The sequence below is a fragment of the Nannobrachium achirus genome (genome assembly GCF_963921795.1).
Source record: "Nannobrachium achirus genome assembly, chromosome: 18".
Lineage (NCBI taxonomy): Eukaryota > Metazoa > Chordata > Actinopteri > Myctophiformes > Myctophidae > Nannobrachium > Nannobrachium achirus.
In genome coordinates, this window is record NC_137825.1 from 14,603,978 (window position 1) to 14,625,396 (window position 21,419).

General features: G+C 43.3%; 1 protein-coding gene across 1 annotated transcript in view; it reads right to left on the reverse strand.

Moving 5' to 3' along the window:
• mta3 (metastasis associated 1 family, member 3) overlaps positions 1-18,971 on the reverse strand; it is a gene marked incomplete at its 3' end in the record, with an annotated part of 55,843 nt that extends 36,872 nt beyond the window's left edge. The window contains exons 1-8 of the mRNA XM_080747218.1: positions 18,694-18,971; positions 14,391-14,458; positions 12,559-12,652; positions 8,680-8,806; positions 7,847-7,910; positions 6,194-6,311; positions 5,291-5,393; positions 431-530 (exon numbers count right to left, since the gene is read on the reverse strand). Coding sequence (XP_080603344.1) covers positions 431-530; positions 5,291-5,393; positions 6,194-6,311; positions 7,847-7,910; positions 8,680-8,806; positions 12,559-12,652; positions 14,391-14,458; positions 18,694-18,721 — 702 coding nt within the window. The 5' untranslated portion in view covers positions 18,722-18,971. The remainder of the gene's footprint in view (positions 1-430; positions 531-5,290; positions 5,394-6,193; positions 6,312-7,846; positions 7,911-8,679; positions 8,807-12,558; positions 12,653-14,390; positions 14,459-18,693) is intronic.
• Positions 18,972-21,419: the final 2,448 nt, after the last annotated feature.

Below are 21,419 nucleotides of genomic sequence, written 5' to 3' on the forward strand. Positions count from 1 at the left end.
TACAAGCTCGAAAATCTTTGAATATTTCAAATCCTTCTAAGGTTTTTTGAAAAATCTATGTTTCGATGTCAGTGGAGCTCAAACCTTTTCATGTGAAGGGCCCCCAAAATGGTATGTATTTGGCCACGGACCCACATCTCAAAATATTTAGTTCCAGGGACCCCCCCAGAAGCAAAATTTGAGTTACAAATGTTTGCTTAAAAAATCCATAGATTCAAAGATTTGAACACATTTTCACGACTTTTCAAAAATAGCAGATCTACAAGCTCGCAGCGCGGCACTCGGTGCCGCGCTGTGAGCTTGTATATCTGCTATTTTTCAATAGCTAAAGTATAAAATAATTAAGGCCCCTCCACCACCTTGGGCCCTAGTAACTCAGTCCCACTTTCCTACCCCTTGTGACGCCCCTGCGTGCGTGTGTGTAACTCACCAGTGTGATATCTCGCGAGGCTGCGGCTGCACTCATGTGTAAGCTGGGCTGTCTGACCGAACTGCTGCAGTCCAGCGCTCGAGCGAAGGTCCCGACCGCCCTGGAAAAGATTTGTTATTATTAGAGATTAACTTGACATACAGTATATCTTCAGAAACCATCTCTAACACAGGGACACAGCCATATGGTTTACAATAATAATACATCAGACTTAAGGTTAAAACAAAACAAAACAAGTATATGCTGAGGGCCTTGTATGTGGTGATCAGAATTTTTAAATCAATGATGTATTTGACCTGCAGCCAGTGGAGGTTATGGAGGTCTCTGGAACGGGTTCTGGTTAGTTTGTAGGTTTTGTACTGGCTGAGGTATTAGAGCCCACCACTCATGTCATAGCTCTACAGACCCCCACCACCCCACTATGTCCTCCCTAAACACATAGGAGGTGAACTGTCCCAGACTGCTGACGTAATTCATTACATTAGCTGACTCCTGTCCTCACCAGCAGACAGACTCAATGTGCTACCACTAGAATCTGTCCATTAACCGCATCAACCCTAGCGTCCTAGTCTTGGGGAAAACATGCACCGTAAATAAGCAGGTCTACAAGCCCACAACAGGCCACGTTGGCGAGCTTGTAGATCAATTATGGGCCCGTTGAGAGGTTGAGTGTCTTGTTCAGAGACAAGACAAGTGGTGGTTAGTGTGAAAGAATTTAGGAGAGTTAAGCCTGAGTCTAGACGTATAGAACTCAATTCTGTCCGCCACGGCTCTGGCGCAGAGGCTGGTCCTGGGTGGTGCTGACAGTCACGCAGTTTGGATCACTTCCCTGTCATTTCCCACAGCCACAACTATACGCACAGCGCACGCAGAGCAGCGCTGCTTTCATTGGCTTCACTGATCTCACGGACGGACCAGATGTCCATGAAGTTGGTTGAGATAAACTTCATTCAAATTAGATCTGTCAGTGTCGGTCCGTCAAACACGGCACATCAGCAACAACTTTGCCGTATCGTACTAAACAGACTGTCACGCACGCCCCCCATAGGAAATGAACGGGATATGTGCACTTTCACGGACCCGGTGTGAAACAGCAACACTTGGGACAAGTTAGGCCAGGGATCTGAGCTGTTAGGAGTTAAAGACAATCGTCTAGATTGTCTCCTAGACAATTTGCCCTCCTGGCCCCCAAACTGTGGAATAAACTCCCTGTCGCACTTAGAACAACAGACTCACTCCCTAGCTTCTGCTGTGGACTGAAGACACTTCTTCAGACTCCACCTAAACCCCCATAGCACTACTGTAACACTCAATGACCAGTGTTGTACCCGAACGCGTTCAAAGAACGATCGTTCATGAACACGTTCATATTTTGGGCGAACGTGAACTGAACGTAATTGTTTTCGCTTGATGAACGATATTGTCGAACGTGGTCATTCTGACGCCCGTGAACGACGTTCGTCGGCGTTCGTCGGCCGTTCATGCGGCGGTCCGCGCCTCCGCGGTCGTCTGTCCTCTGCTCCTCTCGTCTCTCTTTCCATTCACATGCTCCAATAGTAGGCACTGCACGCAGCAGCACGCAGCAGTGCCTACTGCATCTCGTGAACGTTCCGATATGCGGTGCTGTCTGCACTCTGCTGCTGCACTGTGAATCTTCTCCTCGTCTCGCAAGCCTGACTGACTATACTTTGTCCTATGTGTGTTGCACGGCGAAAATAGCTGATCTGCAAGCTCACAACGCGTCGCATCCACGAGACAACGTGAGCTTGTAGATCAGCTATTTTAACCAACGCGGAAACATGCTGTGCACGGTTTAGAAACGTCTGCCTTCTAGTGGGGTTCCTTGTACATGTAATTTTTTGTTTTTTTTCTAGTGGGGTTCCTTGTACATGTAATTTTTTGTTTTCATTTCAAATGTGTGTTAAAGTTTCTTTCACTTCCAATTTGTAGATTATGGTTTATAGAACAATTTTGGTTAGAGTGTCAAGACCAGGCCTAGAATTTCGTCATTTTAGGGGCAAGGCCACTTGGCCTTTAGTGTTGTCAAATTTGTGAGGGCACAAAGGCCAAGTGCCAGGGCAGGAAGGCCATCAATTAAAACAGTGATTTTAAGTCCACGCCTCGACGGTCATAATTAATTTTGCTTAAAGATTAAGTACAAACAAAAACTGTTGACATTTTAGACTAGTTTTAGTCATCATGACAATTATTTTACCCCATTATTTACACCTTAATTGGACAAAGATTGCAATGTAATCATAATTATTTCACACAACATTTCCTCTCATCCTTTTGATGAAAAAAACTATTTTAGGAATACAGTACAAGACAACACAGAACACCTGTCCTGGTTATATAACCAATGTCTATTCAACCAACTGATCTCAGTATATTACAGTAGTACACTACACACAGTACAGTACAGTACAGTACAGTACAGTACAGTACAGTAAGACAACACCAGCTAGTAGACAATGTCCAGTTCATCCAACTGAACACACAACCACCCAGTAGCCACAGCCTAACATTACTAAACAACACCTGCAGAAGTTGCAGAACCACCAGTCCAGTAGCCTATAGGTAAATAAGCATGTACCACACACACACACACACACACACACACACACACACACACACACACACGTGCACGCTAGCATCGCGTGCACGTGCATACACGTGAGCGTCGCGGTAAACAAGCGGGCTAGTCGTTTGAGTTTGTGTTTGTTGTTGCTACACGCTAGGCTAACAGACCAACATGGATTTAACATTTTTGTATGGATTCGTTTTTTTTGCTAATGCTAGAGTTCAGGTACGTGTACACAGCCGTTCACTCACATTCTCTGTCAGTCTCCACTCCACACATCTGGGCGGGGGGATTATTTCCATCACATCATCAGCTGGTTCCCTGTTCTAGCCTTATTATTCCTTTATTTTGCTGCGTGTTGGACGTATGGCTTGATAACGTTGGAACATGTTGCAAACATCCTCCATGCCTCTGTGACAGATAAACATTGTCGCTTGTTTTGTAACTTTTACTGCTGTGAGCGCAGCAGTGTCCATTCAACTCTCTCTCTCTCTGCTGCTCTGCCACTAGAGATGGGATTTATGGCTCTTTGAAGTGAGCCGGATCTCTGGGATCCGTTCATTTCAAAGAGCCGTTCAAAAGACTGGCTCATTCTAGTCACTAGTTGTAGTTACTTTGTAGATTTTGATTATAATTATCACTTCAACCCTATATACATTTATTTCGGACATAATAGGTACATAGGCCTACCTTGAAAATAGCCGATCTACAAGCTGTGAGCTTGTAGATCTGCTATTTTCAAATGTTTTTCCCCCTATATACTACATTTTATTCATTGGAAAAATTGTGAAATGGGACATTTTGCATAATGAGTACTTTCTACCTACTATCAGTACTTTAACTACATTTTGATAACAATACTTTGATATTTTTACTCAATTAGCCTACATTTTTTATTCCAAACTTCAACTTGTGGAGTATTTCTACATTGTTGTACTTTTCCCACCACTGTTGTTCATTAGAAAGGAACGGCTCCCTATACTGCGAACCGGATCCCATCGTTCATATCAAAGAGCCGTTCAAAAGACTTGATTCGTTTGCGAACGTCCCGCCTCTATCTGCCACTGCATGTCAGAAAGCAGCAGGTGTTTGACCGTAATGCGCATCACAGGACATATTTCGTACTCTCTTTGTTCGTGAACTAAAATTAAGACAGATTTTAGCCCAGTCTTTATTTTTTAGTTCTACATTTTCATCTCCTCTTTATTCATTGAGGAATAAAGTTTATTCCTCAATGAAATTGTGAACTGCTGTGGGCGCTGGGCACTGCATGGGGCACCACGGCCACTGTGGCCGTTTGAGCATGTCATTTTTCGAGGGGCACACGGCCAAAGAGAGGGGCAACGACGGCCATGGCCGTCGTGGCCGCCGTGAAATTCCTGCCCTGGTCAAGACAGTAGATTGAAGAAAAATATATGTTTTGCCCTATTTCCAAAATGACCAAAATCGGAATTGTGTTTTTTGAACAATGTCTTAGTTTTCCCACAACTGCTGTGTAATATATATATTTTTTTATTGCTATATCAAGTCAATACTGTGTGGGGAATCAATTGGAGTCAAATATTTGTTTTGAATATTATGATATTTCACACAATGAGACAATAACATGGTTATTACATTCAGCCCTTCACAATAAGGGTGCAGGAAGACTGGGAACTAGGCAGTGGGCACATAAATATTGTGGGCACCTCAATGTTAAGTTGGATGAAATTATTGCTGTGTGTGGTTCTATATGGGCTGAGTCAATAATTTTGACAAATAATAGCATGCAGCAACGTCTAAACATTTATATATATATAGACCTTTATATATTTTTTTTTTCCTTTTTTTGAATAGCCAAAAGTATAAAAAAAATATGGTTAAAAAAAGAACTAAAAAAGAACTATGTAGTTCATTTTGGGGAACCATGAACTTTAGTTCATAATGGGGAATTATGAACTAAAAATGAACTAGTTCATTTTTGAAGTTCTGAACTTGAACTTGAACTAGTTCGTTTTTAAAGTGAACTTTCCCAACACTGTCAATGACCATACATGAAGCTAGTTAGCATTTTCTAGGTTTTTAGAAAACTTTTTTTTACTGATTAGGTGCGTGGTCTACCTATGTTATTGTTTTTTCTAGATTGATATTCCTATGCATTTGTTATATTGTTGTTGATGTTCTGACATATCACCTTGCTTATTATAGTGATGTATTATCTGCTTATTGTAAGTCACTTTGGATTAAAAGCGTCTGCTAAATGCCTTAACTGTAAACTGTAAGGTTAAAGGTCCTACCGTGCCACCACGAGGAATTGGTCTATCTGTTTGTTGGTGAGGGGACACTCTGGATCCCAGAGCTTCTCCTCCAGCTTGGACTGGTCTCTGTCGTCTACCTCACCTGCTTGACACCAAAGTACATGTGAGTGTGTGTGTGTGTGTGTGTGTGTGTGTGTGTGTGTGTGTGTGTGTGTGTGTAGCCGCAAATATATAAGCAAAACTTTTGTGGCAACAAGAGAAAGAATGAGCACATGAAATCACATTATTGTAAAATGCATGTTGTGGGGAGTAGTGCAGTGATTATCAAACTTTAGAATTTCATGGACACGCAGTTTGATATGCATGAAGCCATGTGATAAAACGTTGCTTTCTGCAAATGGGACAAGTCCATTCGGTTCCAATTATATGCTCTTGAGCAGGGGTGTCCAAACATTTTTTAAAGGGGGCCACATTAGGGAAGAAAAGGTTTAAACACCCAAGGGCCGATCTCCTGACAAAATGTACTTTCAGTCGGACCACAATAATGTCACATACATATGCATTGCAATTACAATATTTTAACTATCATCATCAATATTTTATATAAATGGTCATTTGTCAGGTGTTTGCTCTGAACTAAACACAATTAACTCACACTATGTAACTACGTAGATGTGCAAGGTAAAGAAATCTCCAAAATAGCTTCTTTAACACCTTCAGAAAGAGGTAACAAGGAATCCTGACAAATTATACTCTAAAATATTCTTGTTTGACGGTGCTGGTGGGCCGTTTACAATACAATTTAGGAATGAAGTCGGGGGCCGTATAAAATGTGTCCTCGGGCCGCACATTGGACACCCCTGCTCTTGAGTTACAGACCTGCAAGGGTCCATTTGTACCACTGGTGGTCCCCGGAACCAGGAGCGTGTGTGTGTGTCTTACCTTCGGGTAGCATATCGGGTACATCTGCCTGAAAGCGTGGCCCCACTCTGATTTCTCCTTTGTCTGCCAACAGGGTCTTTTGTGTGGGGTCGTACACCAGGGAGTAGAAGAATGTATCCTACAAAGAACCATGTCCGACATGTCAGTTTACAAAAAAACGCCAACATGAAGCCACCTCATAGAATAACAGAAAACCAAGAAGGATTTGCTGCTGTAATAATGAAACTTGAATAGGATAATTGCTACAAGCGATAAATAATAGTGAGCAGGCTGGCGTATCCTTTTGCGAGTGCACACAATCACTTCCGAGTTGACATTTCAATCAGCAGGTTATCTGACAGACTTGTGAGGCCAGGCACACAGGCAACAAAAGCAGCGGGAGAAATCAAATAATAGATATCGATCCTCGTCATGACTCTGCAAGGTTCAATGTCTTCAAAACCCTTCGAGACCACGGCAAGTCCAATTAATGAGGGCAGGGTTTTTTCTTTTCCACCAGAACCAGTGGAATGCTCAAAGGACCAAAGAGGAGCTCTATGGATCCATGCCGTTTTCCCTACTTGCATTTGTTCAAGTAGGGAAATTTCCCTTCCATAGTAGTTTTGAATACATCCTACTAATAAACGACCAAATGTCTGTCTGTCCAACGTCTGTCTGTCTGATATACATGCATGCTGACATCACATACTAAACGGTGCTCAAATTTGCAGATGACTGACATCAGAGATCAGATCAGCAGTTTTGTCGGCGAGTGCCAAAAATCGTCGGTGACAGCATAATCGGCTCAAAAGGTCGGGCAGTGTGTACGAGCTCTTAGGTGATAAGTCTTTCACCTTTCAGGTGGAGAAGTTTCGCCTAAAAGGTGATTTTGAGACAAAGCACTCATAGTCGCGGTGATGTCCTTTATGTGAGTTAGTAAAACAGAGAGATGGTGTCTTATCAACGAGATGTTTTGTTGTAGTTTTCCAACCACCACGGCGAGTGAGTTATCACCTAGAAGTGGAGTAAGCGTGGGCCTTAACGGTCTGGTCAAAAAGTTCAGGGCCATTTTTTCTGTCCCAGTCTGTTGTCCAGTGACCAGGGTAGCTCTCAAGGAGCCATTTACACCTACGTTTCACACTTTGTTTTTTCAACTGTCCATTATTTTCATATCAGAGACCTCAGTAATGCTCACTTTAGGAGGGTACCTTTCTGTCTACTCCCCCTGTGTCTCAGTCAGAGTTATGGATAGCTCAAAAAAAGGTTCCTTCCAATGACATCACTGATGGGCAGTTAATGGAAATGACAGCAACCCTGGCACGTTATTATGCAAAGTTAAGTAGCCACTGTTTCATCAATAAAAAGGTTTCAGACTAGATTGAAAAGCCATTTCCATTTTCCACAGCCCACCTCAAAGCGTGAAGTGTGCAAATGCCTTGCCTTTTATTTAAGAGCAAACACCGTCTGTTCACAGGTGGGGGCTATCCTGTCCCCTCTTCAGACCTGAATCAATCACCGTCAACATTTATTATACATTTCTCTAGACTTTGACAAACACCTGTTCTGGGATTAAATGGATTATGTTCACCCGTGTGGTTCTGGTTTTAAGTGGCCCGGTTCACATCTGCGGTGACCCAGAACCAAACCAACGGGGAGACAGTTGCTCAAACTCACCTCTTTGTCAAGGTAAGAGAGCACCGCTTCGGTTTCGTTCAATAATGCCACACTGCACTTCCCCCTATGAGAGAAACACAAGGAGACATACATTCAGGGAAACATCATGGAAGACAATGAGAAAGAAGAGATATGGGCAAATGATGTTGTTAGATGGAAACCTTGTCCAAAACTGTTAATATTCAGGAAATGGGAAAAATAACTTGTATTCAAATGGATCCAATATTCAACATTTCAGTCACAAGCTCTTGTTAATACTTTTCATAGTCCAGTCGCTTGAGTAATTTCCTTCACATTTTCGGGGGATTATGAAAACTATATATTTTTGGAAACTTCAGAGTATAACAAATCAGAAAATCCATGGTTCCATTTGCAAAATCCCTAGGGGAAGCGGTCAAAAATTCCCCTAGGGATTTTGCAAATGGAATCATGGATTTTCTGATTTGTTATACTCAGAAGTCTCCAAAAATGTATAGTTTTCCTAATCCCCCGAACATTTGAACGAACCTTCATGTTTGGACATATTGAACTGGACTATTGGTTAAACATTTCTAAAATCCACAGGCAGACAAACACGTTGCATAGTGAGCTTTTAGATCAGCTATTGTCACTACTTTTGTGCTACTCTCTTATACAAAGAAGTATGGCATTAATTTACAACATACACATTTGAAACACCAATAGGAGATACAAGGTTTCTGCCCAACAACAACAATGCAATGACGCAGTGGCTGATCCTTATGTTCATGGCTGGATGAGTGACCACCCATGGGCACTGCCTGCCAACGGCAGATGCTGACACAAGTACCGTGTTGGCACACGTGAGTACCAACCTGATGTGTGTGGCAGGTAGACTCTCGTACTGCCGTGAGAGGAACAGCTCTCTGTGGCGAAGCTGGTGCTTCTGTTTGTCTGTTAGGTCCGTCTCTGGCGGGCTCTCCTTCTCCTCTTCCAGGTCCTCTGCAATGACAACAGCACAGAGAGCCCAGATTGAGGCAGTGTTAGTGTTGATTTTGACAGAAAATTGTGATTTAGTTTTAGTCATAGCTGTAATCCTGGGCGTTGCTCTCCCTCTGCCAACCTGGGTAGAGACCCGAACTGAGCTCATGCTTCCTTCAGAGCATGAGGAGTGAACAGGCCGCTTCTTATCAACTGACAGGGGGAGCTTCGTCCGTTGGACGTAGAGCGTGGAAGGAACACGTTATTCCAACCAGTTCCTTTCCCCTCCATCAGAGGCCAGGGGGAGGCATTATAGAGACCAGGATTACTGCATGTTTTTGTACGGATACCTACCGTAGGAGACACAGGGAGAACATGCAAACTCCACACAGAAAGGCCCTTTCACCAACCCCACCTAGGGTATGGGCACTGATGATGCGGAGGAGAGAACACGCCCACAGCGTCTCGGCGGGAATCGAACCCAGGACCTTCTAGCTGTGAGGCGACAGCGCCCTTAGTCATAGTCTTTTGAGTAAAATCATTTTGGAGGGCCTTGATAGCGTCGTAATGCCTGATTTTACTCTTGGTCACAACGCTTCACAGCGAGCTTGTAGATCTGCTATTTTCAGAGCGCAACCAAACCAAACCAAACGTCAAGTGTCTTTTCTTTTAGTTCTACTGGATCTCTCCTCCACTAGTCCCTCCCAAACATTTTAGTCTCATGTGTTGACAAATTGTCAATATGTTTAGTCTTAGTTTTAGTCATCATAGCTTAGTCAACACTAAGTCAAATCAACACTAGATGGTGTAAACCCAAGCCGGCTTTTCCCGGTTAGGAGGCGCGCAGAGACAGCTCCGTCATCCCAATACCTATACCACTTGTGTAGGGATGCACTTTGAGTTGCAGTTTGGGCAAACGCTCTCGCCAAAACATGATTTACGATTCTGTGCCTATCAGGAAGCAACTCGAACGGCGCCCTTTCCGGCTCAAGCGAACTTCGCGACGTTCGGCACAGCGACTCGCTCGCTTTAGCTCGGTCTGCGATCTCAAGTTTACTTGAGACGGCACGCCTCCGTCGTGGTCAAAAACTCTACTTTATTGTTGGAGGCGAGAGGCATTTCCGCGTTGGCCCCAGGAGCGGGTGTGGTTATGAGCACGAGCGGCTTAGGCTTTGGTATGTCGTGGGACAGCTTGGGGAAAGCACTGAGATGCTAACTAATTCCAGGAGATGGCAAAAACCTAATGCCTGATTTACACTTGGTTGCGTGCCGTGCACCTAAAACAGCAGATCTATAAGTTCACAAGACATCGACACCAGAAGGAATAATAATTGTGGGCAACAAAAACATTAACCAAAACAAATCGCTGCCAATTATTTAAATTGATAATTTTGCAGCCTTTTCTATTATTTTATGATGGTGGTCATTTATTTTAGGTAACAGATGTCAGTCTACTGTTTATCTGCTGAAAAGAAAGCCATCTCGTGGGCTGTTAAATTACGCAGCTGGTACATATTTATAACTGCATAATTTAATCATCCAAATTCCGTTTTATTTCCACCGCCAGTCCAATTTGACAACATTTCTGCCAACTATTGCAACAACATGTGAAATTCCCAAATTGAAGCCTTAATGCTAACAAAAATACAGTGGACACGGTTTATGGAAATAAATATTACAAAAGTCAAAGCTTGGCACAGGAATGGAAAAGCTCCTCGATATTTACAGCATAACCAGACTCTCTGTGTGTGTTAGAGCTGGACAATATATATAATTTTTTATATAAATATTGTGATATGAAACTAAATATCGTCTGAGATTTTGGCATAAATGTTGTCTTTTCCTGTTTTAATCACTCAAGACTTAATTTATACTTTCTTCATAGGCCAACTTTATACAAATATTTTCCAAATTACATAACGTAAAATACCCTACAAGCCATGGACTTAAAAAACTGAAATCTCACGAATGACCATGTCGTGATGTGCAATTTCTGAAACGGTATGAAAAGAAGACACCCACACTAGCGCTGATTCCTAAACAATAACACAATAAGAAACATTGTGATGTATTAGTTATTGATCCAGCTGTTCTACAGTACATAATGCCAAACAGGTGACGACTTCACAGACTGAGGCTTTTATACAAAGATATGGAATCTCAGAGACTATTAAGATTTTACGGAAAATGCTGACCACTTAATAAATGCTTAAAATACCGTATTAGCCCGAATATAGTACGACTCCGATTATAAGACGACCCCTATTTTTCAAATATCATTTTTGGAAAAAAAATATAAATATTATATATTATATATTAGGTTATTTATAAAGAAAAACGTTTTTATTGGAAAATCATCATAGAAAAGCTCATACAGAGATAACATTCTGCTGTATTGTATTGAATTAACCAATTAATACTGAAAATCAGCTCCTCATAATGTGTATCAGAATAGAATACAGTCCACACAGCATACTGCTGGGGAATAAAAAACACTACATTTCCCATCAAGCTCAGCGGCTCGTTTCGTCATTCAGATGTGATTCTCCATGGTAAACAGGAACCACAGGATACTAGGCAGGCAGCATTAGCTTCATTTACTGTTTGGATTAAACTTCCACGCTAAAGATCTCATGTGCGGCCGTCATCCACGCCGATGTTCGCGAGGACAACGCACACGCACGCGCCTCGGTAAGTTCAATGCCAGAGTCATCCGACTTGCCAAACGGAACGTGAAATGAGCCGCGTCCAAATTTCGCTGCGCAGTTTGTAGACAGTGTACGGTAATCACCGTAACAGCTCGCTTGGGCCGCTGTGACAGAGCAGGGAAAGGTCCTGAAAGATACATAACGTATCTCCCCGGTGAAAAGTCTAAGGCCCAATTATAGGACGACTCTCTATTTTGAGGATATGTTTATTAGAATAAAATATCGTCCTATATTCGGGCCAATACGGTAACAACCAAAAACAGCCTACAGTGTACAGGCAGACGCATTGAGGGCTTGTAGATGGGCTGTTTTCGATCCCGGGCTTCCCCAGAGTTAGTGTCGTAGAGTCCTTGAGCAAGACTCTGAACCCTTGCATGGTTTCCTTCGCCATCGGTGTATGAATGAGTGTGAATGGTGAATGTAATGCTCCAGCTATGTAAAGCACTTTGAATAAAAAAAAAACGCTATATAAATGCACCATTTACCATTTGGTTAAAATATTGTGATATTTGATTTTGAACCATATCGCAAAGCCCTAGTGCAGGGTTCCCCAATTAGTTTTCCCCAAGGGCCGAATTATATCTAGGGTGCCAAGCCGAGGGCCACAACATTGCAGGGGGCGATGGTGGCGTTCCCACTACTCCAGCGACAGTTTTCGTCGTTGTCGGGTGAAAGATCTTGTATGTCCAAAACCGTTCGTTTTGAATATATCATTTTAAAAATGATTTAAACTAGTGAAAACAGCCGATCTACAAGCACACAACGCATCGCGGTGCGAGGCGTTGTGTGCTTGTAGATCTGACGTTTTCACTACTTTTGCGCGACGGCCTTGTATGATTTGAGAAAGAACGTAAAAATTTGGAGATACGAGATTTCCACCCGACAACGACGATATACTAGTGTTGTTGCTGCTCTAACACCACCATTATTACTGGGGTTGGTGTGGGCCAGACAGTAGCCCCCCGCGGGCCGCAAATGGCCCGCGGGCCGCCTATTGGGGAACCCTGCCCTAGTGTATGTGTATGCATGTGTGTGTCCACGCAAGGGCATTGCTACAGTACTGACTTGCATGTTTGTCTGCGAGCTGGATGAGGCTGTGCGAGATGTCTCTCCTTCTGTAGAAGCACACCACCTTGGCCTCCACGTTCCCACTGGCCGTCTGAAACACACACACACACACACACACACACACACACACACACACACACAAGCACAGAGCAGTTTTGATTTCGCGACTAAAACTGACAAAAGATGTTTGTCGACTGCGCTTTTTTCACTGACGAAAACTAAATAAAGACTAAATAAAAACTAAGCTGTGATGACTAAAACTAAGAATAAATATATTGACAATTTCGTCAACAAAATAAAAACTAGACTAAAACGTTAGGGAGGGACTAGTGGAGAAGAGTCATTTTATGTTTGGTTGCTCTCAGGTGTTGCGTGCGGTGTTCACAACGCGCCGCGCTGCGACGCATTGTGAGCTTGTAGATCTTCTATTTTCAGCACACAACCAGGTGTAAAATCAGTCATTACGATGCCATCAAGGCCTGCCAAAATACATTTCAGTTGACTAAATCAACTGTAGATTTAGTCGCCTAAAAACGTATGATTTTTAGTCAACTAAAATTAGACTAAAACTTTTCAGGTGACTAAAACTAAATGCCATTTTATTCAAAAGACTATGACTAAAACTAAATCAAAATTTGCTGTCAAAAACAACAGTGGCACAGAGTCACAGAGAGAGGTGGTACCGGGGACCGGCGGCAACACAGGCCACTAATTTCCCCGGGGACCCCCGGCTTTCCCCGAGATATGCTCGAGAATATGTTGGCTATAATAGGAGCGCCGGACCCAACGGGACGGCCTGTCAGTAGGATGATTGATGGATTGACTGTACAATTAGGCAGACAGGCTTATCGACTAGTCTGAGATTAGAATGCTGAGAGGGGAGCACAGTGTGTGTGGATAAAGTGACAAAACTTCTGACATTACATAATCCATACATGGGCAACTGGGCGGCGCAGTGCGACACGTTTTGTGGTTGTAGATCGGCTATTTGTATCTTTGTGTTTGCCATCTTTTGTATGACAAAAGTAGGACGGAACAGAACAATATGCAATGTGGCTCGATGGAGTGAGTGTAGAAATATAGGGGCCCTCTCCATCACCAAAGTTGCCCACCCCTGAAATAATCTATTCTACCATGCAATATAACTTAAATATTCATTTCAGGTTTTTTGAAAACGGACGTGGAAAAGCCTACCTGGATCTTGTAACAAGATCTCGGCTGGAATCCCAGGTATGCCTTTGCATGTGTTCATCCTATATACAGTGTTACGGAGCCAAGTGTACAATTACCTACGTCTAATGATTAGATACAGTATGTCTACCTGTATGGTAATCATAAGGGTATATATTGTATAATTGTATATGCAGTCGTAATGTTCTCATAATAAAGCTGGCAGCTTACATACAACCCCACACCTAACTACCTGCGAACCGTGTGCAGAAAAGCCACAAGAAGAGGCCACCCGCCCCCGGCTCCCAACCCCCCACCCAACACGCATACACAGGTGTGTCCCCGATCATGGTCAGGTTGCCATATCAACGACAGTTCAAGCCCAGTAACATCTGCCCTGTTGCATCATATTACAAACACTTTTACATAGACAACACGCACACACACACACACACACACACACACACACACACACACACACACACACACACACACACACACACACACACACACACACACACACACACAAGGAGGGGAGGGGCTCAGAAGAAGCACCAAAAAAGACAAGCATCCAAGCTATTCCCCCCAGGCAGAAAACGCCAACAGACACACATTGAAATGCAAACACACACCAAACAGACATAACGATACCTCAGTACCTTGTTCAATTCTTCTATCCGGCGGATCAGGTAAGGGTTACTGGACGAGTTCTCAAAGAACACGTAATCTGCAACAAAAACAAACAAAACACATACTGGTCACACCACTGTACCATTCCCGGAGGCAATGCAAAGGGAGAAAACAAGTATTAACGATTTTTTAACATTATTTAACAGGATTCATTTTTAAAAAGGCATCCCTGTATATAGTGGCGTGTAGACTGGAGAAAAAGGAAAGACAAAGTACACTGATACCTAATCTATCATGATCCCTTTTTCGACAGTGTTGTCCAAAAGTAGCAGATCTGTAAGCTCACAATGTGTCGCGGATGCAGCACGCTCGCTGTGAGCAAGTAGATCAGCTATTTCTTTTGGTCCGCGATGCCACCGATTAAAAAAATGCGCTTAAGGTGACGCCTGGCTGCAGTCCCAAACTTGGACTTGGAAAACGAGGATGGCACAATTATGCGGATGAATTAACCCTCTCTTAATTAACCCCCTCCCGAATGCACACACACTGTCAGTCAGATCACCACCACACCTCCCTTCACTAAAGCCGTTCAGGTCCACTAATCCGTTCAATTCAATCCACTTCCCCCTCAAGAATTAACTGCTGTGCTGTTGAGCAAGGAACTTCATAACCAACTGGAGCTGCTCAGAGGGTAGCACCAGCAACCAGGAGTCGATGTGTTTGCTGTGTTTAGTGAAAACCAAGATAGTAGCAAAAAATCTTATTATGCCTAGCAGACCTCATCCATAAGTAGTACTAATGGCAGATTATAGCCATGATCATCCGATGCCCTTAAAGTCAATAACCTGACACCGAATAGAGTGCAGCAAAAGGTCTTAAATAGGGATGCACACTTAATTTTGGTTATCATGTCCTAATTGGCAAAATATATGCCTTGAAAATGCAATATCAATATTGAACTGATATCAAAAATAATATATTGGTTTCAGCTGTTAAGTTCATTTATAACATGTATGTTTGAATGTGAACCTAAAAAAGCCTTTAGTGATGATCAAGACTGCAGATTCAATCAGCGCTGCCTGGGGATGCTTTCAAAAGGCTCAACAAGTTGGAAAAACATTAAGTCAGGTAATAAGAATGCACTGTTTCTTACAGGTCTGTATCTCTGAGACTCTGCATCCACCAGAATCACAGAACTGTATAACAGGTGTAGAGTGTACACCTTACTGTAAACTTGTATAGCAGTATGGAAATCATTTGATTTGATCATGCAATTAGGATAGGGTGACCAGACATCCCGATTTGGAAAGGATTGTCCTGGTTTCGAGCTGCGTGAGGGTCCCGGTTTTAGGGAACAGTGGTTCGCGTCCCGGTTTCAGCGAATATACAGTATGGTGGGGTGGGCGATATGGAAAAATACAATATCACGATATTTTCCCAAGCTGTATCACGATACCCTATTTTATCACGATTCTTTTTCACATTGGTTTTTATGGTTATTTTTCAAGTTATTTGACAAAAACTAGACTCTCTGGGTTCCTTTTGGGAGGTCTAAATTGAACTTTACAAGTATGTAACTCTGACAGTATACAAATGAAACCAAATGGGTCCATTTGGTTTCATTTGTTAACTGTCAGAGTTAAGGGGAGACCTTGACATTTTAAAGTTTGAGAGCCACTGATTTAGACCAAAATGCAGGTTTAAATTGAATTCTGCAATGAATCTCTGTATTAACGATTAAAACAGGATTTCTTACAAGGCTCCCTCAATTGTATCACGATATATACGATACCTCTGAAAAGGCATATCGTGGAGACATTGTATCGTCTCAACGATAGACTAATTATCACCATATCGCCCACCCCTACAGTACACCATAAATTAGGCTTACAGGATATCGGCCAAAATGTTCCAATACCATACATCCCAACTCCCTAGCTCTAAACAATGTGTGTTATCATGTTGGTCACGTAATAAAGGAGCACCCATGTCCTGTATACACACACACACTAGAGCCCTGCCTCCTCTCCCACTGTGAAGAGTCACGCTAACGTGGCCTCAGCCTCAACCAAACCCCAGGAGAGGCAGCCATCCAACCTCATTCAACCCCGGGCCAAAGAAAGCCACACTACTATGGTGTCACTGGGCTTCCGTAGTAGTAGTATACAGTGACGTGCGGCTAGAGTTAGAGTTAGCTTGCAGAATGCAGACCAGTTTATTTTCAGCAAGCGACACACTTGGACCCAAGTCCAACTACTACTACTACTACTACAAGACACTGGACTCATGAGTAATGCACAGTGGTGTGAAGTAATAAGTAGATTTACTTACTGTACTAAAGTACAATAGAGCTCCAATTCTCCAATACTTTTACTCCACTACATCTCAGAGGCAAATATTGTACTTTTACTCAACTCAATTTATTTGAAAACTTTAGTTACTAATTTGTAGATTTGGTTTATTATAAAAAAAACATAGGCCTACATTAACCACTTTAGATCTGTATACATTTCGGCTATTTTGAAAATAGCCGAGAGCTTGTAGATCTGCTATTTTCCAAAGATTTCTATACATGTGAAAACTTGAAATGGGACATTCGGCATAATAAGTCATTTCTAATACAGTACAGAAAGTAAAGTAGCCTAAACCAATACTTTTGTACTTTTACTCAAGTACATTTTGAATTCTGGAGTATATTTCTGCATTGCAGTATTGATACTTTTTCTCATAAAGTAAAAGATATGAGTACATGTCCCACCACTGGTAATGCACAGACTGAGACTGACTGGACTCATGTCTGAGTAATGGAGTTTTTCTGTTTCCGTCTTTTTTGCCCTGAAGAACTCGCGGGCCAAATGCACGTCGCCATGACAAGTGTGTGTGGTGACAACACAGTGACATGGCATCACGTGACGTGACCCCCGCATTCCAATACATTGTTGTATCGAATTCAGAACATTAAAACAAACAAAAAGTTAACATGGTTTCCCCCCCACCACCCCCAACAGTATGTCTTTGGGGTGCTGCTGTGCTGCTACTACTGTGCTGTCTGGACTTTTGGGACACAACAGCAGATAGACAAAACAAAAACATACATTAATTGTTTCCCCTCGCATCCCTAGTAGGCTAGTGTGTTTTTGGGGTGCTGCCAAAAGGTGCTGCTGGGTTTTGGTTGGTCGTTTTCTCGTTTGGGCTATAATAAAACAGCTGCAGATAGGCTATAGACACATTGTGATCTGACTGTATTGTTTGTTGTTGTTTGTTGTCGAGAGGGAGGGAGTGAATTAATTCAGCCACCCCGACGACGCGTCGAGACGCAACGACGCCATGAAAATGAGAGACAAGACAATAATTTGATGTCGGATAATTCCTCCTGAGGAATGAATAAAAAGGTGCTATCAAACTGAATGCATTTGTTTGTGTTCGAAAGGGGAATGATGCGCCAACGTTATTGGTGATCACATTGTTTCAATGCAACACAAAAGGCGATGCAATAAAGATCCGTTCAGTAAAAAAAAGGAAACGTACTTGAAGCTGCTGCTAACGTTTGCTAAATAAGCAGGACTGTAATCATGGATGCATGCATGCCCAAAGAGCAGGCATTGAATACAAAGGCAATCTCACTGCTGTCCCCCCAGCTATCCGTGACACTGTTCATTTTTTAAGACTATAAAATTATTAAGGATGTTGATATTTTGTCGACTAGGCTAAATAAAACGTTAAGCACACTAAATGTGTGTTATTCAGAAAGACTAGACTAAATCAGAATTTTCTGTAAAAAATAAATAAATAACACTGATCCTAATAAACATATCGATCACTGATTATCTCACATATCCAGTCAAAAACATGTCTTATTATTGCACAGGCGTTCATTTTTTTGTATACACCGTTCAGATCGAACCGTGGCGATTGTATTATTGATCAACAATAGGGACACAAAAAAAATGTTTACAATGTAGCAATCTAGTAGCCGTGTAGCAGGCTGGCGGCTAGCTGGCTGCTGCTGCTGCTGTGGCCACCACCACCACCACCACAACGCCAGAGGCCCTGACCCATTTTTACATCCCAAATATCTCCACAAAACAGCCACTAATTCCACCCGGATCGGATCGATCCGGCCCCGGTGGACCCCCGGTCGGTGCCGCTAACGGGCAGAGAGAGAGCACCGACCCGGGTCCACCGGGTCGCCCGTGGCCGTTGTTTCCCCCCGATCGGTGGGCAACGGTTTTCAGCCGTTGGGGCGCACGTTGAAGCCAAAACTCGGCGTGTTTGGTTCAACACAAGAAGAAACAGGAGAATCCACACACACTCACACACACACTGACATACCTCCGACCCGGTACATGTTGGCCGCCATTTCTGCCCTCCCGGATAGTGTTAAAAACGCGAACCATAAAACTAGGAAAAATAGAATAAATTAATAAGACCCATTAAAATAGAAAGTTTAAAAAATAAAACATAAAAATAAAAAAAAACGTCGCGGGGTCGCGAGGACACCTCGGATATAGTAGTGATCGATCGAGTTATTTTTGGGGGGTTAAAAAAAAAGGTCCCCCTCCTCCTCCTCCTCGTTCCGGTAGCCTGATACAATACAGTGAGTGAACTCACACACACACACACACACACATACACGCGCACGCCAAAAAGCAGTCGGATCAATCCGAAAAGCATAGACTGCTGTGGGAGAGGGGAGGGGGCGGGGGGTTACGGCTGCAGCGCGCACGCGCGAACATGCATATGCATATGCACGAGACACACACACACACACACACACACACACACACACACACACACACACACACACACACACACACACTTATATGTTGTATTGTTGTATTTAGTATTAAAGGACGATTTCACCAGTTTTAAACCCATCTTCGTTTTTAATTACTAATCCCTGGTGGTCTAGTGGTTAGGATTCGGCGCTCTCACCGCCGCGGCCCGGGTTCGATTCCCGGTCAGGGAACACTCTTTTGGGGCGGCCGTAGTTGAGTGGTTGGGGAGCCAGAGCACCTCGTTGCCCCAGGTTCGATTCCCGGCCAGGCCAGCTATGTGTCGATGTGTCCCTCCTAATTGCTCCCCGAGCGCCATATCATTGCTGCTCACTGCGCCTAGTTGTGTTGGATAGGTAAAATGCAGAGGACACATTTCACGTATGTGCAAATGTACTGTGACAAAAAACACCCCAAGGCGTGGGGCCTATATTATTATTATATGTTCACGATAAAATAGCACAATTCTTTTCTACTCGGCATGTGTCTCATAGGAGGGCTGTGGGCAGTTCAGAAACCCGTCTACCAGTGACATCATCAATGGGGAATCCAAGCTAGTAGAATCTGCAGCGTTCTTGAAAACCATGCTATCCACCTGTTTCCGCGAGAATTTACTGTAGCATTATTTGGGGGACACTTCCAGTTAACAGCAGACATACAAGCTCACGTCGCGTCGCAGATGCAACCGTTGTGAGCTTGTAGATCACTCTCGTCTGCGGTGCCGGAAGCTGCCTGCACATTCTGTGCAATGCATGATGGGATGTTGGAAAGTTGTGGATAGGCTAATATGGAAGCCATTGTTCTCGCAATGTTAACAATCTTTTTCTTTTTTTTATATAAAGAAATCTGCCTAACGATGATGTCACTGGTAGATGGGTTTCTGAACTGCCCACAGCACTCCTGGAACTGGGCACTAGGGACACGTGGGAACTTGGAGAGAGAGGTGGGCACCTAGACAACTGGGCACTAGGGACATGTGGGAACCTGGAGAGGTGGGAACCTGGGCACTAGGGGCATGTGGGCACTTGGAGAGGTGGGCACCTAGACAACAGGGCACTAGGGACATTTGGGCACTAGGGACATGTGGGCACTTGGAGAGGTGACCTGCACAACTGGGCACTAGGGACATGTGGGCACTTGGAGAGGTGACCTAGACAACTGGGAACTAGGGACATGTGGGAACTTGGAGAGGTGGGCACCTGGACAACTGGGCACTAGGGACATGTGGGCACTTGGAGAGGTGACCTAGACAACTGGATACTAAGGACATGTGGGAACTTGGAGAGGTGGGCACCTGGACTACTGGGCACTAGGGACATGTGGGCACTTGCAGAAGTGCCCACATGTCTATCTACTTTTATTAGAAATAGGCCTACAAAACAGTAGACAAACAGAAAGTAGACATACAAAACAGAAAAAGTACAAAACTATGGCACCACCTCTTTAAAATGCCAAGTTTGCCAACTAGCAGTTGAATCAGTTGGAATTATGTTTGTTGGCGAGCCACCTTCATCACAAAGAAACATCACAAAGGAAAAACATTTTGGTTAAAGGAGTGAAATTACTTATTTTCAGATCAACTTTATTGTCACATCACAGGTGGGTGAACTGAACTGGGCACTTGGAGAGGTGACCTAGACAACTGGGAACTAGGGACATGTGGGAACTTGGAGAGGTGGGCACCTGGACAACTGGGCACTAGGGACATGTGGGCACTTGGAGAGGTGACCTAGACAACTGGGAACTAGGGACATGTGGGAACTTGGAGAGGTGGGCACCTGGACAACTGGGCACTAGGGACATGTGGGCACTTGGAGAGGTGACCTAGACAACTGGATACTAAGGACATGTGGGAACTTGGAGAGGTGGGCACCTGGACTACTGGGCACTAGGGACATGTGGGCACTTGCAGAAGTGCCCACATGTCTATCTACTTTTATTAGAAATAGGCCTACAAAACAGTAGACAAACAGAAAGTAGACATACAAAACAGAAAAAGTACAAAACTATGGCACCACCTCTTTAAAATGCCAAGTTTGCCAACTAGCAGTTGAATCAGTTGGAATTATGTTTGTTGGCGAGCCACCTTCATCACAAAGAAACATCACAAAGGAAAAACATTTTGGTTAAAGGAGTGAAATTACTTATTTTCAGATCAACTTTATTGTCACATCACAGGTGGGTGAAAAGTGCTTTTTCTTTTTTTGCAAGTTCTATCCTTTTATTATTTCCATAGGAAAAAAGAAGAAGAAGAAATGTGTGTGTGTGTGTGTGTGTGTGTGT